This window comes from Hyperolius riggenbachi, chromosome 9, assembly GCF_040937935.1.
Source record: "Hyperolius riggenbachi isolate aHypRig1 chromosome 9, aHypRig1.pri, whole genome shotgun sequence".
In the NCBI taxonomy this organism is placed as follows: Eukaryota; Metazoa; Chordata; class Amphibia; order Anura; family Hyperoliidae; genus Hyperolius; species Hyperolius riggenbachi.
Window position 1 is genome coordinate 293,778,624 of NC_090654.1, and position 19,056 is coordinate 293,797,679.

The 19,056-nt window shown below is 45.7% G+C and overlaps 1 protein-coding gene across 1 annotated transcript in view; it reads right to left on the reverse strand.

The window, feature by feature from the left end:
• Positions 1-289: 289 nt before the first annotated feature.
• Positions 290-19,056, reverse strand: part of TMX1 (thioredoxin related transmembrane protein 1) — a 41,096-nt gene continuing 22,329 nt past the window's right edge. The window contains exons 6-9 of the mRNA XM_068254986.1: positions 15,483-15,584; positions 12,721-12,784; positions 10,588-10,749; positions 290-6,509 (exon numbers count right to left, since the gene is read on the reverse strand). Coding sequence (XP_068111087.1) covers positions 10,610-10,749; positions 12,721-12,784; positions 15,483-15,584 — 306 coding nt within the window. The 3' untranslated portion in view covers positions 290-6,509; positions 10,588-10,609. The remainder of the gene's footprint in view (positions 6,510-10,587; positions 10,750-12,720; positions 12,785-15,482; positions 15,585-19,056) is intronic.

The following is a 19,056-nucleotide window of genomic DNA, read 5'->3' on the forward strand; positions in this document are numbered from 1 at the left end:
TGAGGACAGTCAGTGACATGACTATGTACTCTGTAATGTGCTGCAGAAGATGTCAGTGCTATATAAATACATAATAATAATATGGTAGGACATTAGACTAAGACTATGGCAGGGATTAGATTGTGAGCTCCTCTGAGGACAGTCAGTGACATGACTATGTACTCTGTAATGTGCTGCTGAAGAGGTCAGTACTATAGAAATAATAATAATAATAATAATAATAATAATAATATAGCTCCCCAAGTGTTGTCCTACAAGGCAGGATACTCGCGTAATAAAACTGAAACAGTTTGAAAGCAAAACAAAGTTTATTAATTGCAGTTCAGCCTGTTACAAAAATACAAAATATTTTCGGTTGAACTATATTACAGTGTATACAGGTCTGTTTAATTATTTTCCTTTTAAGAAGCATAAAGACAAAATACTTACATTCCTATTAGACACAAGTCACACAGCCCACAGTTACCAGCAGCCTATATCCACAAGAGGGCGCCCTAGACCAACATTCATGCTCAACATGACATCACATTATGACACCAGAACTGGTATTTCGCTGGGAGAGGGGTTCAGGTGGTAATGGGAGTAACACTCATCTGTTTCCTGTATAGGCCGAGGTTGCACTAAAGTATTCCCTGTGTCTTCCGGCTCTTATAACTGGCTTTCTAAACTACATATCTTCTGTAACAGAAATTCCATTTTGCTAAGGATTGTCGCAAATTCAATCTTCTATAGAATGGCTGAGATGGCCGAGCTATTCATATACATATCTATGTGAACCTGCAATCTCCCTAATTTATGTTGGTTGAAGCCAAGATTAAAATGAATTAGGATGGTTACCAGTATCACAATCCGATTGTACAATCCTGACGATTGCGTAGTGTGAGGAATAGAATTTGAAGAGATTAGAGGTTGACCCTCGTACCAAATGTCTGTCAGCCTGGCCACAGACCATACAATCTTCATTGCACCTTCTTCCCCCTCTACATGGTATATAAGCCACCACAGTAAGACCATTTAGATAATCTCTCGTATTACATGTACAATCAAGATTGCATGTAGTATGGTCAGTGTTACGGTGACCATACATGGTACAATAAAAACATTTGATTTTTCAGTTTATTCAACTAAAACAATCGAAGCGAATAAAAGTCAAAAATAATATTTTTTTCGATCAAGAGAAACGATTATCCTGTTTTTTCAATAAAAATCCAAATGAACATGATGGAAAAATATTTATATTCAATCCAACTGAATAATTAAATGAAATTGTAAAAAAATGTACCATGCATGGGCACCATTAGATTGAACTAATGCTTATGGAGAGACAACGCATTTACTATCTGATTGTACAATTATTGGGCAAGAGTGAGAGTACAGCTATCTACACACATCAGATAAGTGTTGTTTACAACGTCCAATGAATGACAGATATTAACATGTTGGACGACAATTGTTATAAAAAAAAAATAAAATGGCAGGCGGAGGTTTCTGAAGAGCTTCCGCAGTCTTTGGAAACATGGCGGCTGCATTCCCGGTCTGAGGGGCTCTGCATATTTTACCGGAGGTTCTCTTTAACAAGGAACTACGGGGTTCTGAGAAATCCCCTGTACACATTTCTGACCCTTTTACTCATTAGGTTCACTTTAAAACTTCAAAAATTAAAGCTTGCGTATACTGCAGAGTTTAATGTACCTAAACCCAAATACTATCTTAAGTAAATCTGTGAGGGAAAAAACAAAATTGACCCCAGAGGCTTCTCCAGTCCTCCCTGACCCCACCACTTCCCCTCCGGACCCCCCTGTTCTTCATGGCCACAGCCCTATCCATCCATGTGTGACCGCACTGGGCCAGCGCCCTGACGGTCCGCGTCGGAGCACAGAGCAAAAACCTGTGCAGGAGCAGCTCCGTGTAACTGCACAGGTTGCCCGTGCACCTGCACTCGCACATGGCCAGGGGTGTGGCTTCTGTACACCTGCACTCACATGTGACCAGGGGTGTGGCTTCCACACACCTGCACTCACACATAGCCAGGAGCATGACTTCCATGCATGCACCTGCACTGACACGTGGCCAGGGCGTGTCTTCCATGCCCCTGCACTCACACCTGGCCAGGGGTGTGGCTTATGTACACCGGCACTCACACGTGACCATGGGCGTGTCTTCCATGCACCTGACCAGGGGCATGGCTTCCACACACCTGCACACACATAGCCAGGAGCGTGACTTCCGTGCACGCACCTGCACTGACGTGGCCAGGGCGTGTCTTCCATGCCCCTGCACTCACACATGGCCAGGGGTGTGGCTTCTGTGCACCTGCACTCGCACGTGAGCCAGGGGGTGTGGCTTCCATGCGTGGCCAGGGGCATGGCTTCTGATTCGCACGTGGCCAGGGGGTGTGGCTTCCATGCACCTGCACTCACACGTGGAAAAGGAGCGTGGCTGCACAAACCTATTCAAAATGCCTTTGGAATAGATGCAGGGGGTACCCGCGCAGGAGCAGTGAGGTAGAGGGGGACAGAGGAGGCTTCTGGATTACGCTGAGGCTTCCCTCTAATAAGGTAAGTATCCATCTTTTGCACTTTTTATACTCACAGGTACACTTTAAAGAAGAAATCCAGAATGTGTTAGAAGAAGCAGCTCCACCAGCTGCAGTGGTTACTGGATTAAACTTCAAACACATTTTCCCCCTTTCCTGATACTATTTTACTTTGCTAGTCTGTGAAAAAATAGATATCTATTGAAAACACAGTAAACAAGATGAATAATACTGATGAGCTGCCCCTCTCAGCCATCCTGTTGTATTTTGAGACAACCCTTTTTGTGCTCGCAGCTGTAATGCTTTTTGATTTGTCTAGAGAGCATCTCTTAATGTCTGTATCTAATACCTTTAGAAGATACAGGATTTTTTTTAAAGTTATAAATGTTATTCATGTTTGATGCCCAATTCACTGACACCTCACTGAGTTCCCTTTAAAAAGAGGGCCCTGATCTATAACACGACCACATTACTGATTCAACCCCAATATTAAAGTGAACCTCCGGAATAAAAATCTACACAGCAGCACTGAAAAGGCTTGGGGTTTCTTTAACAGTTTCACAGCATCATTTTTCTTACCAAAGCATCATTTTTAGCTGCATTTTTAGCTAAGCTCCACCCATCAAAGAAAACTGCCCGGGCTTTTTTTTCCCTGATGCTGTGCAAAGCATGATGGGATTTCCTATGTTGTTATTCACATTGCCTAGCAACTAGGAGGGGTGATCAGCACACAGGACAGTTGGAACTGTGTCTCATGCTTCCTGTCACCTCCGTTCAACCAAAAAGATGGCTGCCCCCATGAAATCACAAACATTTGCCTGTTCTTTTAAAACAGGGTGGGTAAGAGATTATTAGCAACAATTCAATTAGCAATATATAAGATATTATATTACCCATTTTAATTAACATAACTAATGTAACTTAATGACAGTATGTTTGTTTAGGCTGGAGTTCCTCTTTAAGATTCATGGCATGTAATCCCCACTGTGTCTAACGTCAGCTGTTACTGTACTTTGTGCCCCAGCAAGTCATCCCTTATAGTAAAATGTGTTTCTGAAATATTCTCACTGCTTTAAGGTTCTCCCTTCTCTGTCCCCCTGGGGTGTAAATTATTTTTCTACACTCCTCATCAACCCCATGCAGAGGTTATCAGCACTTCAGCAAATACTGAGTATGGGGGGGGGGGGGGGGGGAGCTAGGGAGGAATCTGTTTTTTAATTTGCCAGTGTGTGCCTGAGATACTACAGATCGCCATGACAGCCAGGCATTGGCATTTCTAAAAAGGTAATAAAGATGTCAGCCTCCATGTTCCTACTACCTCAAGTCTCCCTTAAAGTGATACTGAAGCGAAAATAAACGTATAATATAATGAGTTGTATGTCTAGTACAGATAATGAATAGAATATTAGCAGAAAGGAAAAGTCTCATATTTTTAATTTTCAGTTATATAGCTTTTTTTTTTTTAATAACATTGCATCCTTCTGTCACAGTTGCAGTTTTAAAACCACACTCCGCAGAAATAATGACTCTGAACTTTCCTGCAGTAAGACCTTATCTCAAGCTGTCTCTCACTGTTTCTTGGAAGTTTAGGTGCTTCAGAAAACAGGAAGTGGGTCTGGAGAGCTCAGAGAAGCTCTTTTGCATAGATAACAACTCTTCCTGTACTGGAAAAAAAAATATGAGACTTTTATTAGTTACTAATGTCCTATTTCTTATCTGTACTACACAAACAAATCATTATATCATAAGTTTATTTTCACTTCAGATTTGCTTTAATGAGGAGGACGTGATGAACAAACCCAAACCAGGGACAAAGTGGAACAAAGATCAGCAGAATACGGACAGCAGATGCAGAGGTTGTCATACGCGTGGCATTGCCGACGCTGTACGATCTCAATAAGCGGTCAGATATCTGTCATGTATGGGGTTATGTAATAAGCCAGCACATTTGGCAGCACACAAACATTCTGTAATCTGCAACAACCAATCAGAGATGAGGGTTGACTGCTGTCTATAGATAGAGATGGTCAATCAGATGTTAATAGGTCCAACTTGCACACACATGTAACCTTTTAGCAGCCAATGGGGTAAAACATTATGTGGCTGCAGGGGTGAATTTTTCCTGCCGCTGGGGAAGTGTCCCTCCCCCGGCCTGGCAGGCTAAGCAGGGTATGCAGAGCGGGCGGCAGGGAGCTTTTATAGTTATCTGTCCGGACAGCTGGATCGGCTTCTTCTTCCTCCACCAGGGCGGCGACCTACTCCCGACATGTTCTGACTTCTGATCACGTACAGCACCAACCGGTGGTGCAAGATGTGTAATGGAAGAGTCGCTTTCATCGCCCCTCTTCCACCACCGGGTGGCACTGCACCTCTGCCATCTGAGCCCCGATCACATGTAATAACGTGATCAGAAGTCAGGAGAGGATGCTGGGAGTGCAGCGTTGGGGTGGATGAAGAGGAGAGATTGGTCTAGCATTCAGAACTGGTAACTATGACAACTCCCTGCTCCGCTCCGCAGGACCTCAGAACAACCAGTTCTGCCAGATGAGGTTACAATGAGTGCAGCATCTACAAACTAAATATTTTGTCTGAAGATGCTAACAGGTTAAAGAGTACCTGTGAGCAAAAAAAAGGAAAGAAAGATTCTTACCCCAGGAGAGGCATGACTCTGGATAGTTCAGAGGCTTCCCCCATCCTCCCCCCACCGATCCGACGCCGGGACCCTCCGAACATATTCAGCAAGTGCTTCGTACTACTGCGCAGACAGCGAGGAAGAAGAGGGTCTCAGCCAGCAGTGACGGGGTCAGGGCGGGTATCAGAAGCCTCTGGATCATCCCAATACTTGGGTAAGCATCTATCACTTATATTATTTACATCACAGGTTCCCTTTAATGCAAATTGTATACATCTTGGACTGGAGCGAACCATGTGGACTCTCTGCCAGTTCGGATTGGCCCAATTCCAATCTGCATGAATTTGCATGCAGACCAGATTATTAACATCTCATTACGCATCTCCAGCTGCAGTTACAGGGAACCAAGCACCACTTTTTTCCTGATTACTAATAGTTATTAGGAGCTGCCATGTCCCCCATTCCCTTCTAGCTGCCCATTATGTATCCAGGGGAAGGTGTGAAGATATCATCTGTGACTTCTGTAAACTCTTTGAAGCACAGTCACCAATATCTCCACCCTCCCTGCTCATGAAAGCTTATTGCTAATGCGTGCAATAAAATAATTACAGCAGTCCTTATCTGCCTGAAATTTCTGCGGTAAAGCAGGCCTGAGAAGTAGGATAATAAAAGCCTCTGCTAAACTTTTAAATGTAAAAAGAAGAGGTAAAACTTAAGGGTTTTTTTTTTATAATGAGCCACATTGTTGGCATGCATGTTTAATGTGCTATTGAGATGCCCTGGGTGCTGAAAATGGTGCTTGGCTCACTTTAACTACAATTTGCCTGATTATAGAACCGGCCAGTATGTTCGTACAATCACCAGAATACCTGTTCACCGATCGCTACGGACATGGCAGACTCATCGGTGTTCCCGTTATATTATGATTGCTAGGCGAGTCACACAGGAGTGGCAGCAGTAAAGTGCGGCTGGGGAGGTTTGGGGTTGGGAAGAGTTGAATATACAGCCGGCGTCCGTAGGTAGAATACACAGAATACAGGGGGAGCGGAGCGCTGCACAAAACACCGGCCTTCCATCCGAGACAGCGCGTTCCACCAAACGGAAAACAAGGAGGTCTCCCAAACGCCACGAAGGTCTCCAGCTAATGTCATCATCATGTTGGGTCCGCCAGTGGTGGAGGCCAAGTCTTCAAGTGTGACCAGAGAGACGGTGGGAGGAGAGGATTCTGGGTAGAGGTCCATACATGGGACAGAAGGTGACCATTCCTGGGTGATGAGGGCGAGTCACGGGGGAGATCCACTGATGGGATATCCCTCAACTCGGTCGCTTGTCCTTTTCTGGCTGGAAAGAGAAAACAGATGGCCACTAAGTGTTAAAGAGACTCCGTAACAAAAATTGCATCCTGTTTTTTATCATCCTACAAGTTCCAAAAGCTATTCTAATGTGTTCTGGCTTACTGCAGCACTTTCTGCTATCACAGTCTCTGTAATAAATCAATGTATCTTTCCCTTGTCAGACTTGTCAGCCTGTGTCTGGAAGGCTGCCAAGTTATTCAGTGTTGTGGTTCTGTGATGCATCTCCCTCCTCCAGGCCCCTCTATGCACACTGCCTGTGTATTATTTAGATTAGAGCAGCTTCTCTCTTCTCTCTTATCTTTTACAAGCTGGATAAATCGTCCTCTGAGCTGGCTGGGCTTTCACATACTGAAGAATTACAGACAAGGGCAAAGCTGTTTGCAGGAAGAAACGAGCAGCCTGAAACTTCAGTGCATGAGAACTGCAGGGAGAAAGAAACACACAAATGATCTCTTGAGATTAAAAAGGAATGCTGTATACAGCCTGCTTGTGTATGGTTGTATTTTCTATGTGTGGACATACAGTACATCAACCTACTTCCTGTTTTGGTGGCCATTTTGTTTGTTTATAAACAAACTTTTTAAAACTGTTTTTAAACACTTTTAATGCGGCGAAATTGTGACAGAGGGTAATAGGAGATGTCCCCTAACGCACTGGTATGTTTACTTTTGTGCGATTTTAACAATACAGATTCTCTTTAAAGAAGAACTTGAACGAAAAGGGTAAAAAAATGAATCAATACATTGCAAAGTGAGAAGTTACAAAATAGAAGAGAGATCAAGAAATGATCGATATTCGCGATGTAATGTGTTCATGTTGTTTGATCCACAATCAGCCTGCAGGGCGTCATCTTTACTACTGGCAGGCATGAAAATACTAGACAGCACCAACTGCCATGTCCTATAACCACACCCCCTAACAATGCGATAGGCTAAAAGGTTGTTTTTTTTATGGATATACATGTGTACAGAGGGAGATGCTGCTTGCTTGGCAGTTGGAAACAGCTGTTATTTCCCACAATACAACAAGGCTCACAGACAGCAAACTGCAGGACCTTGGTCATGACATCACACTGTGGGAGGGGTTTCACCGCAATATCAGCCATACAGACACCACCCCCGATGATCTATTGGAGAAAAGGTAAAGATTTATCTTGGGAAAGGGGGTATCAGCTACTGATTGGGAAGAAGTTCAGTCCTGGGTTACAGTTCCTCTTTAAATGAGGCATGGCTTTGCATATACAGATTTGTAGCCAATTACATTAAAGTGCAGCCAAGGCGAACCTGAGGTAGGAAAGTGCAAACATACCTAAGAAGAGGAGAGCCTCTGGATCTTATAGGAGGCTTCCCACACCATCCTCCGGTCCCCATTGCTGAGCGCGGACCCCCAAGATTACAGACAAGGGCTTGTCACTAGCAATATTGTTGCCACGCCCCTCTTCAGACAGGAGTGAGCCTGTACTGCGCCTCTCTGAGTATGCCGCACCTGCGCTGTATGCTGGAACGCTTGTGCATGAGTGGCTGCACCAGAAGAGCGCGGCCCCCGATAATAAGGAGGGTCCCGGCAAACAGCAGCAGAAGCGAGGAAGACCCCAGAAGCCTCTATACCAGAGCCTTCCCCCTCCTTAGCTAAGGATATTCTTTTTGACATCATTTTCTTCTCTGGGTCACTTTAATGCAGGATTGTCCGCCACAAAATCAAATTCCATCTCAGTCAGCCTGGCTCTATTCTGGTACATTGCCGGGGAAGCTTGGTATTACCCCTCCCACATTTCTGCTCCTCACTGATTGGCTGAGGGCAGTTCAGTGTGACAGGAGACTGAGAAGGGAAATACACCTCACCCCTCTGCAGAAGCTGCTGAAATATTCTTGGAGGAAAAAAAAAAATAAAGTAAGGGAGGAAATTACATCAGGAATGGCTTAAAGAGACTCTGAAGCCAGATTAAAAATGGCTTTTTACCTTATATTCAGCAGGGGCATGTTTGCCCCTGATAAACCGCCGCTATCCCGCGGCATAACGAGGGGTCTTTACCCCCCAAATCCCCCCCCCCTGCTACCTCCAGCTATGAGCTGCAGCCCTGCCTCACACGCGTCTATCAGCGGCGGATCTCCGCCTCTCCCTCGCCCCTCTCAGTCTTCCTTCGCTGAGAGGGGCGGGGGAGAGGCGGAGATCCGCCGCTGACAGACACGTGTGAGGCAGGGCTGCAGCTCATAGCTGGAGGTAGCAGGGGGGGGGGATTTGGGGGGTAAAGACCCCTCGTTATGCCGCGGGATAGCGGAGTTTTAGCAGGGGCAAACATGCCTCAGATGAATATAAAGTAAAAAGCAATTTTTAGTCTGGCTTCAGAGTCTCTTTAAAGTAAGAGGCAGTAAAGATGGAAAATGCCTGGAGCAGTTTTCTCTTTATATACTGTAAAAAAATTTCTGAAATCAAAACGTGGACAGTACAATACATATGCTATGTAAGCAGAACAAGTATTCATCTACTTATACAGTATATACATTTTTTTTCTTCTGAGATAGCATGGCTGTCCCTGCTGCTTTAAAGGAATCTTTAGGGTACAAGAGGAAGACACCAGGAAAGGTGAATTCTGGGCGCGAGTCTGTATTCCAGAAATCACCCTTCCTTGGAGTTCGGCCTGGGCCACACTAGCTCCGGGTGCGGGACGCATCCGTGGTCCGGGCTCCGATTTTCAAAACCCGGAACGCAAGCGGATCCGTGCTGCCTTTTTTGCAGCACACGTTTTGGATCCGCTTGCGTGTTTTTTTTTGCTAGAGGGGGTAGCAGCCAGGACGGGGGGCTGCGGGCAAAGCGGCGGCCAGGGGGGTCACATCCCCCCCCCTTGCTCACCTGGGTGCCCCCCGTCCCCGCTCCCCCTCCAGCTCGCATATAATGTAATAATTTGTACCTAATGAAGTTCGGCGAGCCGGGCACTTCCGCCCACACCGCTCGCCGTCACTTCCTGCAATGTCGCCCTCTGTATTTCAGTGGGCGGCATCGCAGGAAGTGACGGCGAGCGGTGTGGGCGGAAGTGCCCGTCTCGCCGAACTTAATTAGGTACAAATTATTACATTATATGCGAGCTGGAGGGGGAGCGGGGACGGGGGGCACCCAGGTGAGCAAGGGGGGGGGATGTGACCCCCCTAGCCGCCGCTTTGCCCGCAGCCCCCTGTCCTGGCTGCTACCCCCTCCAGCATGGCGGCCCCCTCCTTCACCATGGGACACTGGAAACTGATCCGTTTCCAGTGTCCCAAAATGTCAGTGAAGAGGGAGGCCCGTTTCCCCATTGATTTTCACTACCCGTACGTGTATACGGGTCCGTGAAAAATGCTGCAAGTCCGGACTCAGCGTTCCGGGTTTAAAAACGTATTCCGCGGATCGCACGCGGATACGTTTTTAACTTGAGTGTGTACTGTTCCTATTTTTAACATTGGTATCCGTGGCTACGTTTTTCGTCCGGGACAAAAAACGTAGCTACGGATACGTTTTTAAATCAAGTGTGAACTAGCCCTTCTGCAATAAGGAGTCAGGGCAGATGAGGACGCTCTGTGACTGGCTGGCCATAATCATGTGATTAGGTTTCACTGGTGCTTCTTGTGTACACCAATCAGGACTAGACTTGGCATGTGCCTAGAGGTGAGAGTGTGCTGAGGTATGACAGTCCCTTCTAGCCCGTCCATCCAGCTCTCTATGCTCCGGAGGCTGTGACATCAGCAGGGGATGGGGGCGGGGATAAGTGATGGGTGGGTCAGCCAAGGAACGGGTAGCCAGCACACTTGCGGTTGGAGAATTGTGGGTTCGAGCACTGGAAATCTAGCGTTAATTGGCTCCTGAGATGGAAAGTCAGCCCTGAGGACGACTGTGACTGAATTATAAAGATCTGATTGACCATCCATGGCAGAATTAAAGATAGCGAATGGGGTGAATATAAATCCGCCTTACATCTCATTGACCACACCCAGCTATAAAACATCCGTCACTCTCTGCAGCAGGTGTAACAGACAACACTGGGATTGTCAAAGGTTTACATAAATACAACAGGAAGACACAACAAATATATATACCGGTCCTGCAGGGTTTCCACGTTTAGGATTTCAAAGGACGTTTCCGTAACGTTTCCTTGGAGATGTCCTCTTCCGAGTCCTCGCTGTCCTCTTTCTCAGCCGTCTCCTCTGTCTGCTGCTCCATCTCTCTCAGAAATCTGGCTGCCTCAGGACTCAGGTTTTCTGAAGCAAAAAGCGTGTGACAATGACCGCATAACCAGGAAGTGTGGCCAGCAGACACTGGCAAATAATGGGCAAACCATGACTTCATAATTTAAACAACATTTTGCAGTTTGAAGAGGAACTCCAGTGAAAATAATGTAATAGCAAAGTGCTTCATTTTTACAATAATTATGAATAAATGATTTAGTCAGTGTTTGCCCATTGTAAAATCTTTTAAATCCCTGATTTACATTCTGACATTTTTTACATTTTTACTGTTGGTAGCTGCTGCATGCTTTTTTGGCAGTTGGAAACAGCTGTAAACGGCTATTTCCCACAATGCAACAAGGTTCACAGACAGGAAACTGCCAGGAGTACCACGGTCCTCAGAGTTTCTTGTGGGAAGGGTTTCACCACAATATCAGTCATACAGCGCCCCCTGTTGGTCTGTTTGAGAAAAGGAATACATTTCTCATGTGAAAGGGGGTATCAGCTACTGATTGGGATGAAGTTCAATTCTTGGTCGGAGTTTCTGTTTAATGCATACATCCCAGTGATTTATGCCAGGGGTTAGATGGTAATACACAGAGTAGGACACCCCAGGAGTTAGATTCTAACACTGCAAGAAATAAGCTAGGTTTGTCAGGAACTAAATTCCTATACAGTGCAGGTGACATGATAGATCCTAATACACTGCATCTCACTCTCCCATCCAGGACTTCTCAGGAGTGTCACCTCGCCTTTGGAACTCTCTCCCAAAGCCTGTCAGTTATGCTCCAAGCCTGGACATTTCAAACGTACCCTCAAGAGACAAAGTTGTTCAGTTAAGCCTATACTTTGTTATAGTTAGAATTTGAGGTGCACTGCCTCATCTGCTAACCCCATTGTCTTATCCTAGGTGTTTTCACCCCACTACCCTCTAGATTGTAAGCTCGCAATGGCAAGGACCTCCTCCTACTGTTTACTGTTTCTATCAAAAGGAACATGTGCCAGTAGTGGTGATGTTTTCAAACTATACATCTCTTGTATGTACTAATACTTGTGTCACTGGTTGTCCTGATTGTACAGTGCATTAAACTGCTCATGTATCTATGCTTCCAATCACTGTATATTTTTGTACGATGTACAGTGCTACTGAAGATGTTGGCGCTATATAGATTAAAAAAAGAAAAGAAAAAGGTTTTGTTAACCAATTAACAGCTTCAAAGGAATTATCTCGTTTGAGACCTCATTCGGAAGAACTCCTTGTGCTGTAAATTCTTGGAATGCTTTGGTGTACCTCTGCTAGCAAAGGCTATAGAAACTGAAAGCAGAAGTCCACTGTTATTGTCTCACACTGCCCCCTAGTGGCAAGTGGCCATAAACACACATTACAGCAGTACTAATTAGCAGCAAGGAAATGTAACAAATATACTAAAATAAATTGGACTGGAGAACTAGTGTGCTAACTGCTAAATAAATTGACTAAAGGTTTAAACTATATTCAATATGGTCCCTTTTTAATTATGTTTTAAAACACAAGCACGTCACTCCCGTTGTATAAAGGCATTGCTGGACGTTCAGAGAGTCAGAGTTGGCTGTTTGTGTCACATGGTCACCAACGCCCTCGACCACAGACGCCGGGGGGAGGGAGGGATGGAAGCAGAGGACCCCGGGACACAGTGTCATTTGTGATAAGTGCAGTTTATAGGTGTAAAGGCCCATATACACGTCAGATTTTTTTAAACGACGGGTTGTTTGGACGTCCCGTCGTTCAGTCATTCGGACGCCAAATTGGGCGTGTGTACAGTCCGTCGTTCAGCTGATAAGACTGGTCTTGAGCGATCCGCCGTTCAGTTGAACAATGGACTGTACACCCGCCCGATTTGGCGTCCGAACGACTGAATGACGGGACGTCCAAACGACCCCTCGTTTAAAAAAATCCAACGTGTGTATGGGCCTTTATTCTCTAAGGTGTAATTATTGTTGCTAATAAATAAAGAAGGAACTTACTGGGGTAATTCTGGGGTCTGTACCGCTTCCTGGGACAGAGATAATCCGCCAAAAACACCAGAACCTGAAACAGAGACAGAAGGGAGCTGTTCTGAGCGGCACACATTAATACTGGGGACGAGACAATGAGGCGCTGTTTGCATGCAACTTTCATGCAAATTTAGGCAACTTAAAGGTACGTACATACGTCTGATATTTCTGAACGACAATTTGGCGTGTGTCCGAACGATTGTTAGACTGATAGCAGCAGTTTTGACTGATCCTCTTGGCGGATCCGTGGACTAACAGTCGTTCAAACGACAATCATGCCGGATACACACGGTGCAATTTCCCGCTCGATCGACGGGATCGATCAATTATTTCAGACATGTCCGATCGGGTCTCGTCGATACAGCGTTCGATTTTCTAATTCTAAGTGTGCAAAATCGACCGCTGTATCGATCGAGGCCCAATTGAACATGTCAGAAATAATTGATCAATCCCGTCGATGGAGCGGGAAATTGCATCGTGTGTACCCAGCATTAGGTCAGTCCGTGTGGACAAACGACTTGTTGTTTGAAAGTCTATAAGTTTCACACTAATAGACTTTCACACAAGTCGTTTGATAATTTATTTGATGTGGTCCATTGTTCTATCCAGTCCATTATCAAGTTGGTTAAACGATATATAAATTAGTTAAACTAGCATATCAAACAACTGGTTGGTCGGTGTGTACATGAAGTCTAAACGACTTGTTTGCACTACAAGTCGTTCAAAACAATTGGACATGTGGAGGCACCGTAAAATCCCACTGTAGCATTTCTAAGCTAAAATTAGCACCACATTAACTATCCCAAATGACTACTGCATGCAAAATACAAAAGCAAATATATCAGGTCTCCCCACAAAGTGATCAGTGCTTAGTATTCTCACACATAATACAGACCTGGGAAGAGCGAGGTTGTGCAATACTACTGTGACCAAAGAGACCAGCGGGACAGCCAGGCAACTGGTATTGTTTAAACCACTCATTAAAACCAGGCTTTTCTTTTAAAGCACTATAATTATGGACCTTTTTTTTTTTTTTTTTTTTTTGCTGGCCAGCGAAGATTGCTTAGTTCTCCTTGTTATAGTCCTAATGAATACGGCTGGACTTTTCAGTTTAGCAGCAGTTAGCAAGGACTGTTATGCAGCACAGCAAGTATAGAATAGGCTGGAAGCAATAGTAGGGCCAGTCCATTGTATATGGGTGTGTGCAATATATGGGGTACGTTTATATAGCAGGTTATAGTATTGTTTTAATACACCAATACCTTTTGCAAGAAACGTGTCTCAATGTCGTTTATATCAACTGGTATTGTTTAACAGGAAATAAATATGGCAGCCTCCATATACCTCTCACTTCGGGTTCCCTTTAGAATCCGAGGTGAGAGGTATAGGTGAGAGGTATAGGTGAGAGGTATATGGAGGCTGCCATATTTATTTCCTGTTAAACAATGCCAGTTGCCTGGCAGCCCCGCTGCTCTCTTTGGCTGCAGTAGTATTTGAATCACACATCAGAAACAAGCATGCAGCTAATCTTGTCACATCTGACAATAATGTCAGAAACCTCTGATCTGCTGCATGCTTGTTCAGGGGCTGTGGCTGAATGCATTAAAATCAGAGGATCAGCAGGGCTGCAAAGCAACTGGTATTGTTTGAAAGGAAATTAGCTGCCTCCATAAACCTCTCACCTCGAGTTCACTTTAATTGACCTAGGCCACTGCCTCCCTTCTGATGCGCTCCACACCGCTCTTCATCTTCTGACACTTCCTCCTCCTCCTCCAGCGAAGTGTCAGAAGATGCGACGTGGCGTGGATCACATTGGAAGGGAGGCGATGGCCCAGGTGAGTATGGCACGACTCCCACTTGGAGCGGATGCAAAACAGCACAGTAAAAATGCATCTGCTCAGGAGGTGAACTGCGACGTCCTTTTTCATCCACTCCTCCGTCTGTTCCGTCCGCAAATACTCATGTGTCCCCGGGTCCACCGCTGCCGACTCCTCCTCTCAGTCCCAACCCAATAAACAGACTGGCAGGAGCATGGGGACTCCCCGCTGGTTTACAGTAAACCAGAGCTCCCTAGCAACAGGGAAGATTTTTACTGCTCCCACGAGCCAATGAAAATCCTCCATGTTGCAAGGGAGAATGGGGAAGCCCGTGCTCCTGTCTGCCTCCTGTCGGTGTACCGGCTTCCGAGCGGAGGATTCAGCAGTGGTGAAACTGGGGGACAGGTGAGTATGGCAGCAGGCGAAGCGGATGAAGCAGGTGGGGTGACCTGCCCAGCGAGAATGACTTTAATTGCGCCCGTGCACCCGGACGTTGCATTCCAGTCTGGAAAGTTGCGGCAGGTCGGGACTCTGCGTTCCATTTGCCACACAGTAGACTGACATAGGATTGGAAAGGGTTAAGGAGCAGAGATCATATAAAACCCTGACAGTTTATTCAGAGCATATTATATTATTATTATTGTTATTATTATTAACCCTTCCCCCTTTCCTTCAACTCATATAAAATGCAGTCATGTGACCTCCATTGCCTCATGGGCCGCCAAGCCATACAGGATTCTGGGAGGGGAGGTGTGGCCTAGCTGTGGCTCACCATCTACACCAATCAGGACATGGGAGGAAGGCAAGACTGGCATGCCACCCCACCCATCTCCTCCTGGGGTCTATGGAGGGGCGGGAGGAGGACACTGACATCTAGCAAGACACAAACTGGGATATACAACACAGACCACTTACCAAGCCCAAGACGAGGCCGAGAACCAGAGTGAGCAATCCGAATATGGCGTAAGAACCCCAGACAGGAAGACCAAGATCTTCCACAAAGTACTCGTGACAGTGCTGGAAGGCAAGCAGAGAGGACGTCCATCAATCCTCGCACACAGGACACTATATTGGTTGCTGTCAGTTATATATCAGTAGCTGTCAGTTATAACTGAAAGGACAACTGACGTGAAAGGGAATATCCATGTCTCCCTATGGCTCAAGCAGGCAATATTACAGTTTAACAGTGTGCTGACCAGGCAGGATTCCATCGATCACAGTGGACAGACAGGACTCGGGAGAGGAGAAAGAGATTAAAAGGCAGACTATGCGAGAGGTAATTATGAAGTGTTTATTTTCCCGTTTATTTTACAGTTCAGATTTGCTTTAAAGGATACCCTAGGTGACATGTGACATGATGAGATAGACATGTGTATGTACAGTGCCAAGCACACAAATAACTATGCTGTGTCCCTTTTTTTCTTTCTCTGCCTGAAAGAATTAAATATCAGGTATGTAAGTGGCTGACTCAGTCCTGACTCAGACAGGAAGTGACGACATTGTGACCCTCACTGATAAGAAATTCCAACTATAAAACACTTTCCTAGCAGAAAATGGCTTCTGAGAGCAAGAAAGAGCTAAAAAGGGGAATTTCTTATCAGTGAGGGTCACGCTGTAGTCACTTCCTGTCTGAGTCAGGACTGAGTCAGCCACTTACATACCTGATATTTAATTCTTTCAGGCAGAGAAAGAAAAAAAGGAACACAGCATAGTTATTAGTGTGCTAGGCACTGTACATACACATGTCTATCTCATTATGTCACATGTCAGTTCGGGAATCCTTTAATTAACCTCCCTGGCGTTCTGATTCCCGTGGCCATGCGGCCGCGGGAGAGGGTTTTTTTGCCCGATTTTTGTTTTTTATCATGTAGCTAGCCTAGCGCTAGCTACAAGATTTTCCCCTTCCTGCTCACTCCCTCCCACCCTTCCGATCCCCGCCGGCGACCACGCCCATCAGGAAATACCATTCAGAACAGGATTTCCTGCAGGGCTTCCCCCGTCACCATGGCCACGAACGGGGTGACGTCATCGACGTTGTGACATCACTGGGACTCCTGATCCACCCCAAAGCGCAGCCTGGCGGCGATTGGCCAGGCTGCGCAATCGCCGCTAGGCTGCGCTTTGGGGTGGATCGGGAGTCCCAGTGATGTCACAACGTCGATGACGTCACCCCGTTCGTGTCCATGGTGACGGGGGAAGGCCTGCAAGAAATCCTGTTCTGAACGGGGGGGGGGGGGGGGGGGCCTCTTTCGCCTCGGGTAGCGGCGGATCGGAGCAAACACGCAGCTAGCAAAGTGTTTGAAAAAAAAAAGATTAGCAAAATCGGCCCACAAGGGCCTGAGCGGAGCCCTCTAGCGTCTCTGGGCGAGCTCAGCTCGTCCAGAACGCTAGGGAGGTTAAAGTGGATCCGAGATGAAAAACTAACTATAACAAGTAAGGCCTCATTCACACCTAAAAATCGCTAATCACTAGCAATTTGCGGTCACGTTTTCCGTGGGTGATTTTTCCGCAATTTAACGCAGAAAAATCACTGTAAAAATTCTTGTAAAAACAAAACAGAGGACTCCAAGAGCCCAATAGTCTGGTAAGCTCAATATATAATGTAATGTCAAAAGTTCTTATACTCACAAAGGTGGGTTACCATCAGGCAACCACTTGACAGGCAGGTGGGGAGTATTAGTACCTGACCCCACTCGGGTATAAAAGTCGCTCTCTGTAGATAGGAAAATGGGGAAAGAACCCCTCCACCAAGGGTGGACTTAATCGTGCTGTAATATGTACGAACAGAGGCGCCAAGCAGAGTAAATAAATGTTCTAAAAATGATAAAAAGAGGGAAGTCGAGGTGGCGCTCACACGCTTTATGGACCTGAACCAGTTTTATATGCTCCTGTACTGCCTGATGAAGCAGGACTGTTGACCGCGAAACGCGTTTCGATTTTATGGAGCTGTGAATAAATTGTATATTTTTACTCTGCATTTGAGTATACTGTATGTCCACTACCAGAGGGAGGTAAGTCCACCTCGACTTCCCTGTTTTTATCATTTTTAGAACATTGTGTATCTCTGCTTGGCACCTCTGTTCGTACATATTACAGCACTGTAAAAATTCGCATTTTTGGAGCAATTGCGATTAGCGTTTCTATATATGCTAATGGTGATCGCTACAAAATCGCCGGAAAAATGCTGCATGTAACACATTTGCGATTAGCGATAATTGTGGAACACCCGCGATTATGGCTAATTGCTCTAGTGTGAACACTGCCATAGACTAAAATAGCACTAGCATTTTTTAAAAACGCTAGCACTTTAGCAATTAGTGGGAATCGCACGATTCCTGCTTAGGTGTGATTGAGCCCTAACTTGTCTATATATCTTATCTAAAGTTTAGATAGTTTACACAGAAAATCTAGCTGCAAACAGCTTCAACAGTTTATGATTATTTCTTCCTGTGATGCAATGCGGGCAGCCATGTTCTGCTTGTAATCATTACACATAAATTCTCAAAAACTCGGCGAGCACCACCTCCTATACTACTCCTAAAATCTACTGTGGGTATGCTGCACAATTATTCATGTAGTACTAACACATTCATATCACAAATCTTAACAAAATTATGCGCTGCCTCACAGTCCACCGTACTTAAAGAGAACCCGAGGTGGGTTTGAAGAATATTATCTGCATACAGAGGCTGGATCTGCCTATACAGCCCAGCCTCTGTTGCTATCCCAAACCCCCCTAAGGTCCCCCTGCACTCTGCAATCCCTCATAAATCACAGCCATGCTGCTGACAAACAGCTTGTCAGAGCTGGCTGTGTTTATCTCTATAGTGTCAGTCTGCTGCTCTCCCCGCCTCCTGCAGAACTCCAGTCCCCGCCTGCATCCCTTCCCTCCCTGCTGATTGGAGGGCAGGGACCGGAGCTATGCAGGAGGCGGGGGAGCAGCTGAGACTGACACTACAGATGTAAACACAGCCTCACAGCATGGCTGTGATTTATGAGGGATTGCAGAGTGCAGGGGGACCTTAGGGGGGTTTGGGATAGCAACAGAGGCTGGGCTGTATAGGCAGATCCAGCCTCTGTATGCAGATAACATTCTTTAAACACACCTCGGGTTCTCTTTAACAGAGCACTGTCAAGTCCCACAGATCCAAACAGTTCAAATTTTCTTCACTCCTTGGGGCCGAAGAACCTCATGCAAACAAGAGGGGGAAAAAAAAGAACAAAAACCTTCATTGCATAGGCTGCCAGGGCAAGAATCAGTCCTTCACCAACTATGGCCCGTGTACAGTTCTATTGAGTATCACCACTCGTCGTGAAAACCGCCACCGGTAGCTATTGCTCTCACCTTATCCTCTGGCTGCCCAGACCCACAGACAGCTGTATTAGCATACGACTCCAATCGATCACACTCTCATTTCCTCTAGTTATATTCCAATCCACGAACAGGTCTCTCAATAAAACATAGACAAAACCTCATTGCGCAGGCTGC